The sequence below is a fragment of the Micropterus salmoides genome, unplaced genomic scaffold (assembly GCF_014851395.1).
Source record: "Micropterus salmoides isolate LMB-PRFRI ecotype aquatic unplaced genomic scaffold, ASM1485139v1 Ms_hic_scaffold_1450, whole genome shotgun sequence".
NCBI classification, from domain to species: domain Eukaryota; kingdom Metazoa; phylum Chordata; class Actinopteri; order Centrarchiformes; family Centrarchidae; genus Micropterus; species Micropterus salmoides.
This window is the reverse complement of record NW_024040542.1, coordinates 1-23,570: the sequence shown is the minus strand read 5'-3', so window position 1 is coordinate 23,570 and position 23,570 is coordinate 1. Positions and strand designations below refer to the sequence as shown.

The 23,570-nt window shown below is 40.0% G+C and overlaps 1 long non-coding RNA gene and 1 gene segment (V, D, J or C); both read right to left on the bottom strand.

Annotated features, from left to right (window-relative positions):
• Positions 1-846: 846 nt before the first annotated feature.
• On the bottom strand, positions 847-9,041 carry LOC119903283. Its single transcript, XR_005444479.1, has 2 exons — positions 8,759-9,041; positions 847-2,057 (listed from the first exon to the last, which is right to left on the bottom strand). It is a non-coding gene; the product is annotated as an uncharacterized LOC119903283 (long non-coding RNA).
• A 2,100-nt stretch (positions 9,042-11,141) lies between these two features.
• Positions 11,142-11,948, bottom strand: LOC119903288. The segment is given in 2 exon segments: positions 11,142-11,670; positions 11,759-11,948. Coding segments are annotated over 2 exon segments (426 nt in total).
• Between the last annotated feature and the right edge of the window lie 11,622 nt (positions 11,949-23,570).

Here is a 23,570-nt window from a genome sequence, read left to right as displayed (position 1 = left end):
GATGTAGAGACAGAGCTCAGTTAAAACTTTATGGATACAGATTAATAACTCACCGCTCTGAAACTCTCGCTCCAGTCCATGTTGCCAAGCTGGTCGGCAACACGTACGGCTGAACCCGAGCCGTTTACCGGCTTCTTGCCGACCCGCCCTTCTCTGCTTCTGATTGGCTAGTTGGTTTTGAACTGCCCGTAGGAAGAATGTACATGTGAGACTCTGTACATTCTTGGTTAAAAGCCATGTGAAGTCTCTTTTCTCTTTCGTCTCATCTCTTCCTCTCTGTATCTCACTCGTGGACTCTGCTCGCAATGCTTATCAGAATGGACAGATTTGACTGGCTGAGCAGCATCACATGAGCTGATTGGAACACATGCAACTGAATACACAGCTGGCCAATCACAGCGCAGAATAGGACTCGCTCTAACTGAAGTCCGACACTAACTATAATGTAAAAAGAGTTATGCTGTATTTTTCTAAGATATGATATATCTATGATTTCTAAACATAATTTTAGTCCACAGAACGTTCTGCTATGGAACAATAGATTCATGTTGTGCAAAAGAAAATCTATATTTATGGACAACTGGATGGAGAAACAAATATGGTCAATTGTTGGATATATATAAAGTTGGATATAATCTGGATTGCTGAAGGTGTCATAAAACATTCCAAAGGCTCTTATTCAGTTAATTAAAAATAATGTAGAAAACACACCGACCTCCAAAGTCCAAAATATAAAGATAGGCCAAGTTGACTTTTTAAACCAAAAATGTAACAATGCCTTCCTGAGGCAACATCTGTAGAATACAATGTAACCTGGCTTCACAAGGAGAACTTCAAACCCTGAAATATCAGCTATTAGAACAAAATATCTTTAATTTCCACTTCTTCCTAAAAACAAAGAAATGCAGTTTAAAATTCTAAGATTGAAATGTGATGTAGAAAACTGTCACCTATGCAACACAAATGTAGAAACAACAGAGCACATTTTTTATGTTTGTGACTAAAGTTTATGGAAATCCTTACATGACTGGTGTAATGGAAATTTGTCCTTTAGTGAGTCTTCTGAAATGTGAGATGAATGAAAAAGATTCCAATCCAGACGAGTGTGATCATTTGAATGGAGACACTTTTCTCAATAGCTCCTACAATCAGACCTCTGGCACATGGAATGATGCAACATCCACAGAGAGCTACAGCAATCATTAGACCTGCTAGTGTGGGCATCACTAAGGCCTTTTATTTAGCAAACACAGAATCTGACCGGTCGAACATGTTAGTGTCCACTTCAGAGTTCTCTGCAAGTTCTTCTCGTAGGGAACGCAGTCCTTCCAGCACTCAGTTCACCGAACCATCTGGAGCTGTATTGTTGGGCACAAACATACAGCAGGAGTTATTAAACATTAGCCCAGCATCCCAGCCTCTTTGGGTGCTTCTCTTGCCTCCAACACTGCTATTTGATGTCAATGCCTGTAGTTCACTGTGGTGTTCTGTCGTGGTGGCTTTTGTGCATCACGCTTGTGATCTAAGAACTGCAACAGAGGCACTGTTCATGCTGTTGCAATGGCAGCAAACATCTCTGTTGCTCCTCGTAGGCCACACATGTCTGGGTGTCTGACTGGGTCCCATGACGTCTCCTTCCAGAGACAACCATGCTACCCACTCTTCATTTTTTGCGGCGTCACTTAAATCAGCAGTGGTGAGACCAGGAGTTTTCCCACTAGCTCCCTTGTGCTGATGTTTGCTGTCTAACAGCCTGTGAGTCCGAGACAAAGGGAGCCTAAGCGTTCCCAATCCCTCCTTCACTCACAACACGAGGTGCTGATTGTGCACGCTTGTTGATCTATTGTTGTACTGGTGCAGGCTCCTTCCTGCAGTGGCTGGCGTGAATCCACGTAGCTCTTTCAGCCACTTTTACCGCTGTGTATGTTGTCAGGAGCAGCTTTCCACCTCTGCGCTTTCCAGTGCTTTCTTCTGAAGTCCTTAACCACCACAAAAGGAGACTCTAGGAGACTGTGCAGTGGTTCTGTCGCTGGAGAGGGTAGGGCCTCTTTAACCTGCTGATGTAGACGGGCAAGAGCAGAGGACAAAGTCATTCAATCATTCTCACAGTGATGTGTGTCAGGCGGTACTCTGCTCGCTGCCTCTATCCCTGTTCGTGGAGGGCGCCCAAAAAGAATCTCAAACGGGCTCAAACCTGACCTAGTTCTTACCCTCGTTCTCATGTACATCAACACCAACGGCAACGCCTTTGTCCATGGAAGACCTGTGTCTTCACAACATTTAGCTAGCTTAGCTTTTAATGTTCCATTCTCTTTTTCTACTGCTCCACCGCTCGCTGGGTGGAAGGAACAATGTTGTCTCAAATCAATGCCCATATAAGAGCCAAGTGGTTTGATGGCTTCACTTACAAAAGGTGTGCCGTTGTCACTGCTGATTTTAGAAGGCACGCCCCAGCGCGGCAAGATCTCAGAAATCAGGGCTTTAGCTCCAGCTGCACCGTCTTGTTTTGAAGTTGGAAAAACCTCCATCCATTTGGAAAACATATCAACTATGACCAAACAGAACCTTTTGCCTTGACTCGGGTTAAGCTCAAAAAAGTCCATCATCAGGTGATCAGATGGTTTATCTGGCGTTGGGTGTGCCGCTAAGGGAACCCTCAATCCTCTCCCTGTGTGTGTTAGGCAGATTGAGCACGTTTGGCAAAAGTTGTGAGCGTATGTTGTGAAAGCTTTCATGAACCAGTGTTGCTTTAGTTGATCGAACATCCCTCCCTTTGACACATGATGCAACCCATGTGTCAATTTAGCGTAATGTGGAAAAAAATGTTTGGGTCAACATGGTTTGTCATTGGGACCAGTCCACAATCCATCAGCATATTTACAACCAGCCTGTTGCCATGTGCGCTTCTCATCTGATGGAGCAAACTGTTGCATAGCATGCAATGTCAGAGGAATATCTGTGTCTGTGTCTGCGTGCAGGGGTGTGTGTGTGTGTGTCAGGCCCTGTTGAGCTGCGGTGCGGGCAGCTGCATCAGCTTTGGCGTTACCTGTAGAAACAAAGTCTTTTGCATCAGTATGGGCATTTGCATACAGAAATAGCAGACGGCAACATCACTGCTTCAAGCAATGCAGCTATTTTATCATGATGCAGAATAGGCTTACCATCAGATTTTAATGCACGGTTGCAAATGCATATTGAGAATCTGTGTAAATAGTTACTGATTTGTCTTTGGCCAATTTACAAGCTTCAGTGAGTGCAACCAACTCAGCTGCTTGAGCTGAATAATGAGATGGCAAGGGGCCAGATTTCAGTGTCTCGTGCTGACAACCTTGATTTTTCCTGTGTTAACATTGCGTGAAGCAGACCCGTCATCAAAGAGAATCAGGTCTGGGTTAGTTAGAGGTGTTTCAGACAGATCTGGACGTGGAGTGCAAACCTGCTCAAGCACAGCAACACAGTTATGATCTTCTCCGTCTCCTGGAATGGGGAGCAAAGTTGCAGGATTTAACATTACACAACAACATTACAGCGTTTGACAGCGATGTTAGGCATATCCAATAGAACAGTGGTGTATCGGAGCCAACGTGCTGTGGAGAGATGAGAGGTCTTCTGTTCAAGCAAGATCATAGAAACCGCATGAGGGACCAAAGGGTTAAATCAGAATAACCAACAATGTGACGTGATGCCATGACAACGTGGTGACCCTGCAGCCACTGGATCCAGTTTTGCTGAAAGAAAAAGCGACTGGTCTCAGTCTGTCACCATGTTTCTGTAGTAACACTGATGTCTGTCCATTTTGGAAACATGTCAACTATCATCAACAGCACTTATTGCCTTTGCTTGGGTTTAGCTAAAAAGCTCCCTCATCAGGTGGTCACATGGTTCTTCTGGGTGACACTCTGCTCTGTGTGTGTGAAACAGCCTCTGAGCTTCCAGGCTGTCTGATAACACACCTCACACACATCCCATAGTTTTGCATTCAGTTCCCCCTTTTCTCTGTGGAGGAGAGCGCATGGGCAAAACTCTGGACCATGCTAAAAAAAGGGATTTAAACAAGAACATCAAACAACAAGGAACGAGCAGGCGGCATTCTTTTCCTGTAGAAATGGGGTCAGTCTGTTAGCGTGCATCACATTTTATCATCAACACGGCAGCAGCTCACAAAGAAACATCCAGCGTGACATAAAGCAACAGACACAGCAAGCAACACGACAATAAGCACCAGGCATCCGGTTCGCTTCCAAGATGTAGCGTCAGAACAGGTCATGTGATCGTCCTGCGGTCAAGTCAAGTAAGAACGCAGGTCAGGTCTTTGTCGTCCCCGAGTACAGGTAGACTATAGAGAACCATTTCAGTCAGTGAGGCTCTGTCAGCTCAGCTTCGTCAGCTCAAGTCAGTCAAGTGCACTGTTAGTTTACCATGAATCATGGGAGAAAGCTTTCTCTTGTTTCAGTAATGGGATCCCTTGTCCATAAAATCATCATCACCTCTTTATGGTGATTGGTTTTGGCTTGTATGCACTGGGGAGAGAGCTTTACTCTCATCCTGATCACATTCCCAGAGAAGTTATTCTGTCTATTGGAATTGCAGTTAGAGACAGACAGACAGCCTTGTGTGTGGCCATTGTGGGCGAACCGCTTTAGCAACACAATGGTCATCTCAGCACGCTTCGTGTGATGGACTGCAGAACGGAAACCGACCAGCCGCGCGGGAAATGTAACATTTTAAAAACAGACCTTTGTCAAATCACCAACAGAGAAATGTGTGGTCTGTGATGTAGCCAATAATGTGAAATCTTTAAACCTGTAGTGCTCGCGGCTGCACTAATGCATTTACCAGCACTCTGTCGCTCTGCTGGTCGGCCTTCATCACAATCTTTGTGAAAATGTGGGTGCGTACAGGTCACTGCAGCCTGCAGCAGTGAACAAAAGAAAACATGTTTAATATTTGTAAATATTATTTCACACATCAAATCAAACTTTGTGTGAACTACAGCTATAGACTCTCATTCAGTTTGCACCTCAGACATGAGGTCACAGTTTATTGTTTTAACCACGGTGTGTAAAAAGATGTTACAGGAACTAGTTCAATGGTTCTTTTAACCTGAGCAGGACTTTTTGCTCTTTACTGTACAGTGTTCTCAGATTCCAACTTACGGGCCTGTTGTCAGTCAGCCAACTCCGGGTGGACTTTATCCCCAAATCCATCCGTTTGCAAATCACTTGGCTTTGCTTCGCCATGTGTATACTTCCCCCTCGGTACAGCTAAGATCAGAGAAGGAGAAGAAGAAACAAAACAACAGCACAGCCTCCTTGTCCAGATAATATGTTGCAATAGTTCTCTCTCTTTTTTTTCTTCCACTGTCCCTCTTCCATAATAATTAAAACTTGTTGCATCCTGTCCGTCAGAATTGTGTATTGTGCAGAGTAACGAGTCTGTCTGCATGTACCTAAAGGTCTGTGTGTGTGTGTGTGTGTGTGTGTGTGTGTGTGTGTGTGTGTGTGTGTGTGTGTGTGTGTGTGTGTGTGTGTGTGTGTGTGTGTGTCTGTGTCTGTGTCTATGTGTGTGTGTGTCTGTGTGTGTGTCTATGTGTGTGTGTGTCTGTGTGTGTCTGTGTGTCTGTGTGTGTGTGTGTGTGTGTGTGTGTGTGTGTGTGTGTGTGTGTGTGTGTGTGTCTGTGTGTGTGTGTGTGTGTGTGTGTGTGTGTGTGTGTGTGTGTGTGTGTGTGTCTGTGTGTGTGTGGTGTGTGTGTCTGTGTGTGTGTGTGTGTGTGTGTGTGTCTGTGTGTGTGTGTCTGTGTGTGTGTGTGGTGTGTGTGTCTGTGTGTGTCTGTGTGTGTGTGTGGTGTCTGTGTGTGTGTGTGTGTGTGTGTCTGTGTGTGTGTGGTGTGTGTGTGTCTGTGTGTGTCTGTGTGTGTGTGTGTGTGTCTGTGTGTGGTGTGTGTGTGTGTCTGTGTGTGTGTCTATGTGTGTGTGTGTCGTGTGTGTCTGTGTGTGTCTGTGGTGTGTGTGTCTATGTGTGTGTGTGTGTGTGTGTGTGTGTGTGTGTGTGTGTGTGTGTGTGTGTGTGTGTGTGTGTGTGTGTGTGTCTATGTGTGTGTGTGTGTGTGTGTGTGTGTGTGTGTGTGTGTGTGTGTCTATGTGTGTGTGTGTGTGTCTATGTGGTGTGTGTGTGTGTGTCTGTGTGTGTCTGTGTCTGTGTGGTGTGTGTGTGTGTGTGTGTGTGTGTGTGCAGTGGCGTCACTCATTAGTGCTCTGATAACTGAAATAAGTGTTTAGCAACTATGTCATCAGAATTCATCAACATGATGCCATATATGCAACCTGCCCCTCTCTGGGCTGTTTTCAACACATCATGTAGCAGCATTGTCCCCTGCTAGGTTTAAATGACACTTTCTAAAACTCTTGGTGCTTCTCATTCATCACCAATGTAGGCTGTTCAGGCTCATCAGCATTTACTAATAACTTAATATCATTTTTGTTGTTTCATTGTGTTTAAGATTTTATTTTTCTGTGAGAAATTGTGACTCACCCGGTGTGTGTGTGTCCCAGCTGTTTCCTGTCACTGGCGTCCGTCCCGCCCCCTCCAGCTCAGTCCATTTGGATCTGTTTTGGATCTGTCCAGACAATCTCTGTGTACCAATGTCCACCTTTGTCCACTGTACTGTCCGTTTTCTCGTACTGTGACGGCTCAGAACAGAGTTTTTGATGGCTGTTTTCTCACTTTTGTCCTCTTTGTGTGAATCTTCAGCTTGCAGGTTCTCTCGTCTGTCACTAAGACGCTGTGAAATTCGGCATCTTTGTTCCAACAGCAGTTTCTGGCCTTGTCCCGCTCAGAACATGTTCTTTTCCGATGAACTTTATTTCAGACCGCTGTGACCATAAGGTGATGATCGTGTGAAACTTGGAGAGCTCTACATGATCTGTTCTTGAATGCAAACATGTTGTGATTGGCCTGCAATTCTCCAATGATGACATCGCTGTACTGAGTCCATTCTGTGCTCCAGCCTACTTTCTTGTGAAACTAGAGTGAAGTATTTTGTTGAGATTGTAGAAATCTTGCAGGTCTCCAAAGTGGAGTTGTTGTTTGAGCTGGTTTGCTACTCAGCTGTCTTTAAGTCATTATGGCATCCTTTGATAAACGCTCCAAACTGCTCCAATTGCATGTGAGGCTGTCACGTGACCCGTCGCCTCAACAATGTTCCAAATACCAAATATTCCTTTTATAATTGGCATTTCCATGACTGGGCAATACGATGTGTTGCATTACTGTTACCGGAGCAGAACAGTGCTTCTGTAGCTCTTTAATGTTGCATTAGTTCATCATCTCTCTCTGGCTTATGGTGTCGTGTTTCAGCAGCAGTTTTAACATCAGCATAGTCTTCATCCTTGGATGGATCTGGGACTGGAGCGTATCGGAGGAGGAGGAGCGGAGTCCAGGACTGGATCAGCCGGAATGGATTCCATGACTTGTGTACCTCAGTTAAAGAAGAGATAATGTGTTAGTTTGTCTTACGGTGTCTTTTTAACAGTTTCCTTTTATCCTTATTTTATCTAGTCAAATGTTCTGTTTCCCTTAATTCTAGTTTTATAGCAATCTGCCTTAAATTGTAGGTTTCAGCTTGTTTTTTTGTTTAGTTTTTTTTCCTCTGAACAAGGCTGCCTGCTCTTCTGCATCTCTCCTTTCCTTTCTCTTCAAACATGTCTTTAGCTGCTCCAAATATATATTTTTGAACTAAAACTCACATTAACACATTTCAACCCACTTATCAAATTGTCCCATAGATGTTTTATCTTTTCAGTCATAACTTTTACAACTGGCAGAAGGATTTTAGGAGCTGTTTTCCACTCAGTTTACCAGTTTTTACTCCAACACATAACCTCATCTCTAATGTATGTCTCTCTATGTTTCACACTTTCCTTCACCCTCATTGTGAGGCATTTATTTGGCATACTTCCTTTGCCTTCTCTTACTCTCTGATCCTGTCTTCCACATGCATGACGCTTTCAAATGCTTATGTTTAAAATCTTCTTTGTCTTTTTACCCTTAAAAAAATCACTTTTCTACCTGATGTAATTGCCTCAAACTGAATAGGAAACAGAATTAATTCACCAATAATTCTATGTTTTTGTCATTCTTCACCATATTTCTCTTGCATGCATTGTATGATAGGTGAAGAATAATCAGGTCTCTCACCTTTGCTTATTTTGCTCGTTTGACTTCCCATCTCCCACACTATCCTTCTTTGCTTGTACAAGTCTTTTAGGGACTCTAACCCTTTCCTTAGATACAGTCGTCACTGTAAATCCAGATTGTTTACGGCTACAAACTCTGGCAAAAGCGGTCGACAGTGGAAAAAAACAGTCCTCTTCACAGCCCTGTTAAGACTCCAAAATTGCTGGAACAGCGGAGAAACCCTTGTTTTCCTGTTTTTATTTCAAATATTTTTAACTTTATTATTATTATTATTATTTATTTTATATATTTTTTATTGCTCCTCTTTTTGTTCCTTTTTTTTTTTCTGCACAGCCCTGTTTAAACCCCAAAAGGAATTAAAACAGCGGAGAAAAATGTATTTCTGCACAGCCCTGCTCAACCAGTTAACAGAGGAGAAAAACTTGCTTGTAATTCTGCTCGGCCCTGTTAACTAAGGATCCACGTGTGAGATGGTACAATCAAAATAGCAATCTTAAGCTGAAAGTCTAAGAAAAAACAAAGACAAACAAATGCAATTTAATAGTTTATTTCAGACACTCACCGTTTTTAAGGACAACGTAGGTCCAACTCTTTTTTGAGATGGTAGTGGCAACGGTCCGGGGCGCGGACGGTCGACCCTCCCGTCTCTTAAGTCAGCGAGGTGGAGGCTGAGACACTTTACTCCAGGCTGATCAGTCGCCGGCCGTCTCAGGTCCCAGACAAACTTTGCCAAACCATCCCACTTCTGACACCAAATGTAATGGAAATTTGTCCTTTAGTTTGTCTTCTGAAATAAAGAGTCCAATCCAGACGTCTTTTAAGGGTTTTATTCTTTGCAAAGGGTCACACAGACAGACAGAGTGCAACCAGTCTGCAGAGTGTAAGACAAAGAGCCAGTGTAGAAGCAGGTGACTTTATACTGTAAGGGTATTACGCAGCTATCCAGGAGAGGAAGGGAGTAGGGACCAGCTGTCCTGAGATGAAGGCCTATCAAGGACAGTCTGATAAGAAAACTCTCTAACGAGCATCTTTCCCATGGGAAACTTCACCTAGCTGTAACATAATCAAATAATCAAATACCACACAGTGAAACCTTTGTATAAAATAATGAAGCATGCAGGGTGAAACAGTAAAACAGTAAAATATCACATTTCTATCACACTGGCTGACGTCCAAACTCATAAAGATAGATTTCTTTTCTTTCACATCTGTCCAACTAGGTGTGGTCCTAAATAAGAAACAAATTAATTTTCTGATCAATAATACCATTATTATTACTAAATATTATATACACATGTCACTTTGTGAAATCCCCCCTTCTTGGAATGCACTTAGAAATGAGTTCTCTGTATTAATTAAATCTATAAGAAATGTTCAAAGCTCCCCTGCCAGAAAATTCTGTTTACTTCAGAATATGATTTGATCTCTAAGTTTTGTTAATTTTAACTATTTAATGAGTGAGTTAGTTATTTTGTTTGTTGTCTATAACTTCTTTAGTGTCGTGTCTATTTCTTCTGAGATGATTGCTTTGAATTAAGTCCAATGTTATTAATTACTTGGGAGGTGAATTACACCCTGGACTTGAAACATGGTTTGATCTGTACCGTGTAGAGTTTGTCATTGTACCCACTACCCATAATGCTCCTGTGAATCCTCCCCCAGTGTTTCATTAGCAGCTGGAACCACAGTGACTCTGATAAAACAGGAATTAGCAGAATCCATCTGATATGAAGCTGTGGTTTGAATACCACTTCCCTCCTCTTTGAAGAGGAGTCAGATATCTGGGTTCAGGTTTTTGTACAGCCTCTTCTACACTTTGTATCACTGTGTTTGTAGAGCACAGTAGTAGAGAGCTGTGTCTGCCAGGGTTAGATCTCTGATGGTCAGTGTAGTTGATGTTGCTGATGTTTCAGATCCATATCGTTCATTAGGAATATACTTATAATTACTCAGTGATTTTGCTCCTTTCCAGAGTATAAACTGAGGTGCCTGAAGGTCAGAATGATGTTTGTACCAGTGAAGGTATACACCACTTGCTTGTCTGATAGTTGCATGTGAGTGTGACAGATTGTCCTTCTCTTCCACTGACTTCCTCTCGTTCAGGAGAGATTGTGTCTCCAGCTATTAGTCCTGGAAAAAGTAGAGCAAATGAAGCCATTAGACTAACATTGTTCATGAGGCTGAGAGGAGAAGACAGTGGAAAATGGCAGCTGTACAGTGTTACTCTGTGGACACAAACAGCTCAGCTGTTTCCATAAATCTTTAGAAAAGAATAAAAAGATGTTGTGCTTTCTATCTTACCAAAGAAAAGAGCAGCAAGAATAATCCCCAGCCAATGTTCCATCTCTACAACAAGGTTTAAATCAACAGGAGAAACTAGCTGATGTTCAACATTCAGTCTGAGAATTGTTCTCTTCACAGCAGCAGTTATTATTGACAGAATGGTTGAACACAGTGCAGAAGTAGTGCACCGCCTACTTGATAATGTGGCTCAGCTTGGATTAACAGCAGCTACAGTGTCATCTAGTGGCCAATCAGAATCAGACCACAGAAGAAGAAAAGATGCCACTGAAACTTCATACTAGTCCAGCAGCATAATCCAGTTGTCAGCTGATGATCTGTTTGTTCAGCATTTTCCAAACTCAACATAGTTAAAGACTCTACTTCTGTGCTGCGTTATCACCTCCCCACATCTCTGAAGTTGTGGATTTACAGCAGCAATTAACAAAGTGATGCTACAAACTGTTGAGTCACCTTTCAAGCTTACAGGTGGAGAGGATTTGATAGTGAAACGAGACATTTTCACTGGAATATTCCTTCAGACTAACAAAACCCACATCTGGATGCTGAGATCAGGTCTAGTTTCTGAGTACAGTCCAGTATCACATACAGAGTCTTACTGGGTTTTACATCCAGCAGCATCAGTGAAGACTCCCCATACTGTCCTGCTTCTTTCAAACTGTGAAAATGCTTTTCTCCAATACTGGAGTACAACAGTACATACATTATATTGACAGTAATACATGAATTTGTTCAAGTTGAAATAAATCCAGACTTCATCATCACACTGAAGTTTAACAGTGTGTGACTCCCTCTAGTGGACGTTGTGGAGTATTCTGTTGTCTTTGCTCCAAAGGTTTTTGTACAGAGTTTTGGTGTTTCCTGTCACTGTGGGCTGCAGAGCACAGTAGTACACAGCAGAGTCAGACAGCTGAAGCTTCTGGATCTTCAGAGGAACTGACTTATCCTTGATTGTAGCATTAAATCTGTCTTTCGTGAACTCTGCAGCAAAATCTGTTGTTTTTGAGTAACTTTTCAGCATGTACTTAGGAGACTCATTTACTTCTTGTTTGTACCAGAACAACGTTGGACTTGCTCTACTCGTCTCAAAAGTACAGCCAAGTGTAACTGTGTCTCCTTCAGCAGCAATGACATCTCCTGCTGGCTGGGTCACTCTGTCTTCTCCTTTACACTCTGGGGAAGAAGAGAACATGCAGAGGAAGAGATGGATCAATAAAGATGATTGATTAAAGGAGAACAATCAGTAGGTTTAAAGAGTTACCTAGCCAGAGAGTCAGAATCAGGATGTTTCTCAGCCAGTGGTTCATGTCTGCAGTGAGAGGGGAGGAGAGAGAGGAAGAACATTGATACTCTGATGGATCTGGGCCTTCACATCATTGGCCCTTCCTCTTCATCATCTGTTGTCTTTTCTGACCTTGAGTCTCAGTTTTGCTCCTCCCTTAATCCCTCCCTCCTTCCTCTCACAACTCTGACAAATAGTGAGTTTGTCTCTGCTGTGGTGCTGTAATTCACTACATGACATCATTTCCATCAGTTAACAAGAACCTGATAAGGTAAAACTGGTTGACTCTTGACAGAACATGTGAAGGTCCTGACTGAGGTCAATCTTTAGACAGACGATATACAACTATTCAATTACACATGACAGCCACATTAATTACTTATTCAATACATTACTCAAACAGTACTATTCACATTATTACATTTGTGTCACATTTTCGGACAAATCATATCATGAGACGTCTTTACAAAAATAAATTGAGTAAACTAGATGTTAAGCTCCAGACAGGAAGATTGTTTGCATATGTAAAATTTTCCTTCTATTGTTTCATGCTTGATCATTACTTGGTCATCCATGAATTCTGTTCTGTTCTGTAAACAATTTAATGGACCATCATTGGTTTACAAATGTTTTAATCTCCAGATTGGATCCTGTATATTTGACCAAGGCCATCGTAGTGGGGGGTGAAAGCATTTAGCAATTATAGTCATTGCATAGAAGTAAATGTTGAAAAAAGGTTGAAATGTGTTGACATTTCGGATGACATGTGTGTTGGAGGGGGGTTTTGGGGGGTGGGGGCAGTGGGTAATGGGGGTGGGGCACAGGGACTGCTTACAGAATTTGTGCAACGACCCGGTATATCTGACAGATGCTGAGTCAGAGCCTTGACATCATGTGTTTTTACAGAATGGACATTTTAATTATTTACTCTTAAGGATCAAACAGCAGTGGAGAGAAAGGACTTCCTTGGTTGAGAACTCTCAGCTATTAGGCTGCTGATAGTCTCTCTTTATATAAACACCATCCAACATCATTATCATCCTTTGTCAGAATTTATTTAAAATAACATTTCAGAACTTGTAGTATCTTCCACATGCTGCTGCTGCATTGTTTTGTTTTGTTTAATCACCAGCACCACAAGTTCAGATCATAAACCACTGAAGTTTAACAGTGTGTGACTCCCTCTAGTGGACGTTGTGGAGTATTCTGTTGTCTTTGTTCTAAAGGTTTTTGTACAGAGTTTTGGTGTTTCCTGTCACTGTGGGCTGCAGAGCACAGTAGTACACAGCAGAGTCTGTCACTGCAGCAGAGGAGATCTGCAGATGAAACTCCTTTGCTGTTTTCTCATGTGCAAAAGAAAAACCTGGTTTCTCTAAATATTCTTTGATGAGAAACTGTGGAGATGAACTGGACTTCTGTTGATACCAGCAGAGGTAGTTTACAGATCCTGAATAGTTGCAGGAGAGAGTCACAGAGTCTCCTTCCAAAGCCAGCATTACATCTTTAAATGGTTTCACTAAATCCTCAGAGGATCCTGAAAAAGACAAAGATAGATTTCACTCTGACATTTATATTTCTTTAAAGTGAGAGAGAAACACTTGAGAATATGCACAACTTTTCTGATCATGTTTAAAATCTGCTGTTAATTTTCACTCACCAGTGTGAAACATGAAGATGATCATCCAAACTAAGCAGAGCTGCATCATTTCCACTTGTACTGAATGAACAATAGAGAGAACACAGCAGCTCTTCACTTCAACATGAAGCCTTTCATATTCAGTTGTGGAGCTCCTCCTCTTGCTGTGCTCTGTTTCCATTCAGGCTGATGGAAGCTTTAGAAATGACAGTGATGCTGCAGTCATCATCATCCAAGAAGGTCAGACTGAAGGAGGAATCTGCAGGAAATTCACCTGAAGGAATCTGGACACAAACACCTGGCTGAAACCTCCAATCTGCAAACTGTACACAACTTCTGTTGGAGCCCGAAACCTGGTTAAACTTAAGATCCCCACTACCCATAATGCTCCTGTGAATCCTCCCCCAGTGTTTCATTAGCAGTTGGAACCACAGTGACTCTGATAAAACAGGAATTAGCAGAATCCATCTGATATGAAGCTGTGGTTTGAATACCACTTCCCTCCTCTTTGAAGAGTAGTCAGATATCTGGGTTCAGGTTTTTGTACAGCCTCTTCTACACTTTGTATCACTGTGTTTCTAGAGCACAGTAGTAGAGAGCTGTGTCTGCCAGGGTTAGATCTCTGATGGTCAGTGTAGTTGATGTTGCTGATGTTTCAGATTCATATCTTCTATCAGGAATATGTTCACTACCACTCCATGATTTTGCTCCTTTCCAGAGTATAAACTGAGGTGCCTGAAGGTCAGAATGATGTTTGTACCAGTGAAGCCAAATATCAGTAGCAGCTGTCTGATAGTTGCATGTGAGTGTGACAGATTGTCCTTCTCTTCCACTGACTTCCTCTGTACAGGAGAGATTGTGTCTCCAGCTATTAGTCCTGGAAAAAGTAGAGCAAATGAAGCCATTAGACTAACATTGTTCATGAGGCTGAGAGGAGAAGACAGTGGAAAATGGCAGCTGTACAGTGTTACTCTGTGGACACAAACACTCCAACACTCACCTATGAAGTGAGAGCAAAGTAAAAAGAGGTAAAGCAACATGTCTTTGGAGTTGTTAAAGCCAGACAGACAGCAGATGAGCAATGTTCTTCCACTGCAGTAGAATGAAGAAACTAAACAGCCTCTCTGCTGCACAGCCCTTCTCCTCAACATCAAGCTGATTGTGCTTTTAGTTCCTCAAACATTTCTGCCTGGAGACGCAAAGAATCTCATTGGTTGAGTTGGACTTCAGTGGGCGGGGCCAGAGAATCCCCTTTTTAGAGATTGGCTGTCTACCAAAGTTCAGTTCAGCCAGTGAGATTATTTGTGCATCCAGAGCAGCTCTGCCTCAGAGAAATGTTTCCTGAATGTCCACTTTCAGTTCTTCACACCACTGTGAGACCGAGGCAGGTCCCACTAGAAGGAAGCGTACCTGAAGACCTGCTCTCTATTCTGGGAACATGGAGGACATTTCATTAGGGACGTCCTGATCAGGTTCTTTTGTCCCCATACACAGGGCCGGCCATAAGGGGGGGGATGGGAAAGAATTCTGGGGCCCTGCTGCTAGGGGGGCCCTTGCAATCCAGCACTAATGATGTTCATTCTAAATATAAGGAAAGATAACCAAATTTAAATTTGAACCAAAAAGCTCACCATTACTTTTTAAAATAACAAAACATTTTTAAAAAATGTAATGTTGCTTCAGTAAAATACAGCCTGTTTTATGAAGAACCCCCCCTCCCCCCCTCCTGAAAATGGTATGAGTACTGTTTGTTGTACACAACATCAAAACATCAAAAGTGCACCCATGCAGCAGGCCATGTATGTGTTTATGTAGGAGATGGAGAGAGAGAGCACAGCATGCGTTGACATGAGTAAAGCAGATTTGCAGAGGGCCCATTTACTGGACCTTCTCAGAGGCCCAGTCATTTCTGTGGGCAGGCCTGTCTGTACAGAGTCTGGATCTGATACTTGTATTTTCCCGAGTTAACACAGTTGCACAGTGCACACTTCAATTACATTCAAGTTATTCAAATCAATCCACCATATTTGCTTGACTATTGAATAACCAGTAGCTGTCACATCTGATAAAGCACCTCGTAGGTGGTCACAAACCTTGTTGTGAAGCTCCAGTAGGGCAGAGTCTAAAATGCAAATGTCTCTCTCCTTCATAGTATCGTCCAGTGTTTGCTGCTTTTGTGCAGCCTTTGCTGACTTACCTAAGGTTGACTCACTGTATTTTGTTAGGTGCTGTTTCAAGTTGGTAGTATTGAATGCAGCTTTGTTTCTGCTGTAGTTCCACTAGTGTTGCTGATTTAAATTTCATGCAATTGTAGCCTATTGGAATTCAACATCAATGGATATTTTTCTGTATGTTTACTGCAATTTTTTTTCAATGTAAAACAGAATCAAAAAAAAGTATCAAGCATTGTTTTTCAGTTTGTGTTTGTTCAGTTAAAGGTTGGGTGGTTGTGGAATTCAGTTCATGAAACTTAGTTTAGTTAAAAATGAAAATCAAAAGAGAGAGAAATGAAATGTAGAGTATGTATTCAATGAAATTAGTTACAACATTACCCAATTTAACATGACTTCCTGTATAAACTATGGCCACACCCAGTCTTCTTTTCAAAAACAGACAGATCAGTTTGTTGGTTGAACAGAAACAGATAATGACTTCTCTGTACGCCTCTAATGCACTGACTATGAGCATTATGCTAAACATCAACTGACATCCTGGCATAGTTTGATTTCACCTGGTTTACTGAATTTAGTGGGTAAATAAAATCTTCTAATTTCTGGACTCACTTAATTGTAGGAAGGTCTGGAACACCAGAACTTCACATCTAATAAACCAGCTGCCATTATTACTGGATTTTGATGGAATCTAAAATCACATATTGACAGTAAAATTATGGCAACGGATGTTGTATTTTTGATCTAAAGGCAACATGTAGATAGAAAATGAGAGGCCCTAGGATTGAACCCTGTGGTACACCACAAGAAATCACAGCCTGAGAGAACAACAGAGAAACTTCTTTTATAAAGATGAAAAGAATCAATGAAAACCTGAGTTTGTGATACCAACCAGTTTATGGACATGCTGGATTCAAATTATGTTATTTGTTCAAGTTCATATTTGTTTGTGTTGTCTTCTGTGCTTCATTTTATGTTGCTTCTATCACCACTTCAACAAATTCAGACTGTCATCACACTGAAGTCTAACAGTGTGTGACTCCCTCTAGTGGACGTTGTGGAGTATTCTGTTGTCTTTGCTCCAAAGGTTTTTGTACAGAGCTTTGGTGTTTCCTGTCACTGTGGGCTGCACAGCACAGTAGTACACAGCAGAGTCTGTCACTGCAGCAGAGGAGATCTGCAGATCCAGATCGGTTTTATCATCACTCACTTTAGCAGACCATCTAGAGTTTGTTGCATTTTGTGTTCCCAAGTGAAAGATGAGGAACTCTGGTGGTTTTCCTGGATATTGTCGATACCAGAAGAAATAATCACTACCATCAGCTTTTTTAGAGTATGTGTAGGACAGAGTAACAGAGCTGCCTTCTAAAGTGAACTCTTCATTCCTGACTGCAGTGAGTTCTTCACAGCTGACACCTGAAGGAAGAGATAACTCTGTTATTTCATGTTGTAAAAGACTCAACAAATGAATCACATCCAGAAAAGTTAGTAATGAAACTTTCTCAGCAGGATCTCACGTACCTGTTAGAATGGATAGTAACAGTAGAGAAAGTACATAATAGTCCAATGACAGCATGTTGAATAAAGGGAATGTTTCTGCTTTGTGTATTGAACTCTGCTGAATATGGAAGTTCCTCTCTCTTCTATAGTTCACTAACAGCTTAGCTCCTCCCTCAATCTCTCCGTCTCCTCACAGCTCTGGATTTTCACTTCTCTCTGTTCCACTTCCTACCTTACCAGTAAATTCTACAGGATGTGAAAGTTTTTGCTTTATTTTCTGTAAATGAGACGTAGGTAACACTTTATTTTAAGGTGATTGTAATAGGCAGTAATTAACAGTTAATAAGACACTTATAAGACCTTATAGGATGCTTATAAACAACAATAGAAGTGTTAATTAAAGCCTAATAAACTATTAATTGATTAATTATTGCTTATAAGACAATTATAGGCCTTTATTAGAGCTATAAGTTATATATACCTCATGAATGCGAGATTGGACATCACATTGTAATTTGCACTCCTAATACAGCTACCCTTTATACTTCAGTACATTTCTTATTTTCTTAGACAACTAAGATGGTTTGTGAAGGTTTTATCTTGTTCCTGTCGACTTTAAATGTGTATTTTATGACGATAAAATGACAGTTAATTTGAATAGAGTCTGGTGGGTTTGGCGATTTCAGGGATGTTTCATGTTAAAACAAAACGGATCTTACTCTTTAACAAAAGCTTGACCTCAGCTGGGATCCTTTCCATAATGTTGTCAGACACTAAGAATAATTATCTGAGCGTGTCAGTGGCAAAACAAGCACGTTATGGATGGAAACTGAAGGTGTGCAGCGGCATATTAATGTTACATTGTAGCTTGTTTCACGCTGCCACTGCAGCCATCTCTTGGACCAATTTCTAATGTCCAGGTTGAGAGAAAACACCCTAAGACATTATTCAAGCTGCTCTAAAAATCCAAGTGCTAATGTTAGCTTACACGACATGCCTTATTTTATATCTGCATGCTAATGTTAGCTTAAACTACATGCCTTATTTTATATCTGCATGCTAATGTTAGCTTACACGACATGCCTTATTTTATAGCTGCATGCTAATGTTAGCTTACACGACATGCCTTATTTTATATCTGCATGCTAATGTTAGCTTAAACTACATGCCTTATTTTATATCTGCATGCTAATGTTAGCTTACACGACATGCCTTATTTTATATCTGCATGCTAATGTTAGCTTAAACTACATGCCTTATTTTATATCTGCATGCTAATGTTAGTTTAAACTACATGCCTTATTTTATATCTGCATGCTAATGTTAGTTTAAACTACATGCCTTATTTTATATCTGCATGCTAATGTTAGTTTGAACTACATGCCTTATTTTATAGCTGCATGCTAAAGTTAGCTTAAACTACATGCCTTATTTTAAACTACATGCCTTATTTTAAACTACATGCTTTATTTTATATCTGCATGCTAATGTTAGCTTAAACTACATGCCTTATTTTATAGCTGCATGCTAATGTTAGCTTAAACTACATGCCTTATTTTAAACTACATGCCTTATTTTATAGCTGCATGCTAAAGTTAGCTTAAACTACGTGCCTTATTTTATAGCTGCATGCTAAATTTAGCTTAAACTACATGCCTTATTTTATAGCTGCATGCTAAAGTTAGCTTAAACAACTCGCCTTATTTTATAGCTACATGCTAAAGTTAGCTTAAACTACGTGCCTTATTTTATAGCTGCATGGTAACGTTAGCTTAAACAACGCGTCTTATTTTATAGCTGCATGGTAACGTTAGCTTAAACAACGCGTCTTATTTTATATCTGCATGGTAACGTTAGCTTAAACAACTCGTTTTATTTTATAGCTGCATGCTAACGTTAGCTTAAACAACTCGTTTTATTTTATAGCTGCATGCTAAAGTTAGCTTAAACTACCTGCCTTATTTTATGGCTGTATGCTAACTTTAGCTTAAACTACATGCCTTATTTTAATCTACATGCCTTATTTCATAGCTGCATGCTAATGTTAGCTTAAACTACATGCCTTATTTTAATCTACATGCCTTATTTTCAACTACATACCTTATTTTATAGCTGCATGCTAATGTTAGCTTAAACTACATGCCTCATTTTAAACTACATACCTTATTTTAAACTACATGCCTTATTTTATATCTGTATGCTAATGTTAGCTTAAAGTACATGCCTTCTTTTAAACTACATGCCTTATTTTATAGCTGCATGCTAATGTTAGCTTAAACTACATGCCTTATTTTAGAGCTGCATGCTAAAGTTAGCTTAAAATCCATGCCTTATTTTATAGCTGCATGCTAAAGTTACCTTAAACTACATGCCTTAAACGACATGCCTTATTTTATAGCTGCATGCTAAAGTTAGCTTAAACAACTCGCCTTATTTTATAGCTACATGCTAAAGTTAGCTTAAACTACAATCCTTCTTTTAAACTACCTGCCTTATTTTATAGCTGCATGCTAATGTTAGCTTAAACAACATGCCTTATTTTATAGCTGCATGCTAATGTTAGCTTAAACTACATGCCTTATTTTAAACTACATACCTTATTTTAAACTACATGCCTTATTTTATATCTGCATGCTAATGTTAGCTTAAAGTACATGCCTTCTTTTAAACTAAATGCCTTATTTTATAGCTGCATGCTAATGTTAGCTTAAACAACATGCCTTATTTTATAGCTGCATGCTAATGTTAGCTTAAACAACATGCCTTATTTTATAGCTGCATGCTAACGTTATGCATGCATACCTTATTTTAAACTACATGCCTTATTTTAAACTACATGCCTTATTTTAATCCACATGCCTTATTTTAATCTACATGCCTTATTTCATAGCTGCATGCTAATGTTAGCTTAAACTACATGCCTTATTTTAATCTACATGCCTTATTTTAAACTACATACCTTATTTTATAGCTGCATGCTAATGTTAGCTTAAACTACATGCCTCATTTTAAACTACATACCTTATTTTAAACTACATGCCTTATTTTATATCTGTATGCTAATGTTAGCTTAAAGTACATGCCTTCTTTTAAACTACATGCCTTATTTTATAGCTGCATGCTAATGTTAGCTTAAACTACATGCCTTATTTTATAGCTGCATGCTAATGTTAGCTTAAACAACATGCCTTATTTTATAGCTGCATGCTAACGTTATGCATGCATACCTTATTTTAAACTACATGCCTTATTTTATAGCTTCATGCTAATGTTAGCTTAAACTACATGCCTTATTTTAAACTACATGCTTTATTTTATAGCTGCATGCTAATGTTAGCTTAAACTACATGCCTTATTTTAAACTACATGCCTTATTTTATAGCTGCATGCTAATGTTAGCTTAAACTACATGCCTCATTTAAAACTACATACCTTATTTTAAACTACATGCCTTATTTTATATCTGCATGCTAACGTTACCTTAAACTACATGTCTTAATTTATGGCTGCATGGTAACGTTAGCTTAAACAACTCGTCTTATTTTATAGCTGCATGCTAAAGTTAGCTTAAACTACATGCCTTATTTTATGGCTGCATGCTAAAGTTAGATTAAACTACATGTCTTATTTTATAGCTGCATGCTAACGTTACCTTAATCTACATGTCTTATTTTATGGCTGCATGCTAAAGTTAGATTAAACTACATGCCTTATTTTATAGCTGCATGGTAACGTTAGCTTAAACAACTCGTCTTATTTTATATCTGCATGGTAACGTTAGCTTAAACAACTCGCCTTATTTTAGAGCTGCATGCTAATGTTAGCTTAAACTACATGCCTTATTTTAAACGACATGCCTTATTTTATAGCTGCATGCTAATGTTAGCTTAATCTACATGCCTTATTTTAAACGACATGTCTTATTTTATAGCTGCATGCTAAAGTTAGCTTAAACTACATGCCTTATTTTATAGCTGCATGCTAAAGTTAGCTTAAACTACATGCCTTATTTTAAACGACATGCCTTATTTTATAGCTGCATGCTAATGTTAGCTTAATCTACATGCCTTATTTTAAACGACATGCCTTATTTTATAGCTGCATGCTAAAGTTAGCTTACACGACATGCCTTATTTTATAGCTGCATGCTATAGTTAGCTTAAACTACATGCCTTATTTTATAGCTGCATGCTAAAGTTAGCTTAAACTACATGCCTTATTTTATAGCTGCATGCTAAAGTTAGTGAGTTAATTGTGCTTTAGTTAACACTTATTTGTGTTATAAACATCTTTATAAAGTGTTTGATAATTTTTTAATTGCTGCTTATTAACTGTTAATTACTGCTTATTACAAGCACCTTCAAATAAAGTGTTACCGAGACATATTTATATTTACTGGTGTTCTTAATTCTCTGCAATTATGCTTTTCTTTCTTTCTGATTTTCTTTTCTATAAGTCAGCCAAAGTGAAAGCACTTGTGATTAACTTAAAGAAAATAGAGCTCACAGCCGGATGCTGAGTTCATCAGTCAGTTATCGTCTATTCCATAAACCAATCACAATGTGTTTTAGGACTCCATATTATTGACATGGTGTCATGGTTTTGGGTTTTGATGTTGTTATTTTCTATTTTATGTTGTATCTCCTGTGTCTTGTCTTACTTTATTTCCTGCCCTCGTGTTTTCCCGCCCGTTTGATTGGCTGCCCTGTCCTAATTAGTTTCACCTGTGTCTACTTAATCTCCCCTCACTTGTGTGTTTAGTCTGTGCGCCTGCCTTGTCTTTGTCTATATGTCAAGCTTTCTAGCCATTTCCCAGTGTTTTCCTGTGTTTTGGATTTTTGGCCTGATGTATTAGACCGTTTAGATTTGGTTTATTGCTGCTTCCTTTGGATGTGTTTGCTATGTGTCTGCCTGTGTGGACACAAAGATATTATCTCTGTATGTTCCCTTTGCCTATAGGTTTAAAAATCATGATTGAAAAACCCTCGAGGAAGATCATTCAGAGACATCCCCTCCTAATGAAAGGCTTCCTGCTAAGTGTTGTTAAAATGTTTTATACCTATAAGATATTACAAATATTTCATTGATTCATGTAGAATATAAGTAATTTAAGACTTCATCATCACACTGAAGTTTAACAGTGTGTGACTCCCTCTAGTGGACGTTGTGGAGTATTCTGTTGTCTTTGCTCCAAAGGTTTTTGTACAGAGTTTTGGTGTTTCCTGTCACTGTGGGCTTCACAGCACAGTAGTACACAGCAGAGTCTTTCACTGCAGCAGAGGAGATCTGCAGATGAAACTCCTTTGCTGTTTTGTCATGTGCAAAAGAAAAACCTGGTTTCTCTAAATATTCTTTGATGAGAAACTGTGGAGATGAACTGGACTTCTGTTGATACCAGAAGAAGTAGTCGAAAGATCCTGAATAGTTGCAGGAGAGAGTCACAGAGTCTCCTTCCAAAGCCAGCATTACATCTTTAAATGGTTTCAGTAAATCCTCAGAGGATCCTGAAAAAGACAAAGATAGATTTCACTATGACATTTGTACATTTTATTAAATATCTTTGCACCTATTTTAGCATAAACTCTTAATACATTCAAAATTCAAAATTTATTTTCATGTCTACATCTTTTAATTTTTTAAATCTTCAGAGGATCCTGAAAAGGACAAAGAGAGATTTCACTCTGATTTTTATATTTCTTTAAAGTGAGAGAGAAACAAATGAGTATTCGCCAAACTGAAATGTTTTCTGAGTCATGTTTAAAATCTCCTGTTAAATTTCACTCACCAGTATGAAACATGAAGATGATCATCCAAACTAAGCAGAGCTGCATCATTTCCACTTGTACTGAATGAACAATAGAGAGAACACAGCAGCTCTTCACTTCCAACATGAAGCCTTTCATATTCAGTTGTGGAGCTCCTCCTCTTGCTGAAACATCAAAAAGCTCTGACTGCATCCTGCCCTTCACAATATTTGAGCCATTATTATCCTCTCTCTGTCTACTGGAATTAGCCCCCCCAGTTTTAAACATGCCACTGCTTAGCCCCCCTTAAAGTAGCTCTCTCTGGATCCTTTTGTTATAAATAATTTTAAACCCACCTCTAAGCTGCTATTTTATACAAACTGCCTCCACTGAACTGATTTCTTTTATAAACGACAACCAAATTGTTAAATGTTCTATCTGGTTTTTGCTGCGTACACAGCACTGAGACTCCTGGTCAGGGTCACCATGACTTACTGCTTGCTGCTGTCACAGGCCTGTTCTCCAGCTCAGACTTTGACTCAGTGAACCACAATGTCTTAATGATCCGTCTGAAGAACCCTGCTGGCCTCAGTGATGTGGCTCTGGATTGATTCATCTCTTATCTGTCAGTCTGACAGTCTTTCTCTGCTATATTTCTCTGCTCTAGTTGGCGGTAGCGCTTTAGCATCCACTGTGTTGAGTTTTGCCGGACGGGGAGGTTAACTTCGGGTTTAGCCCTC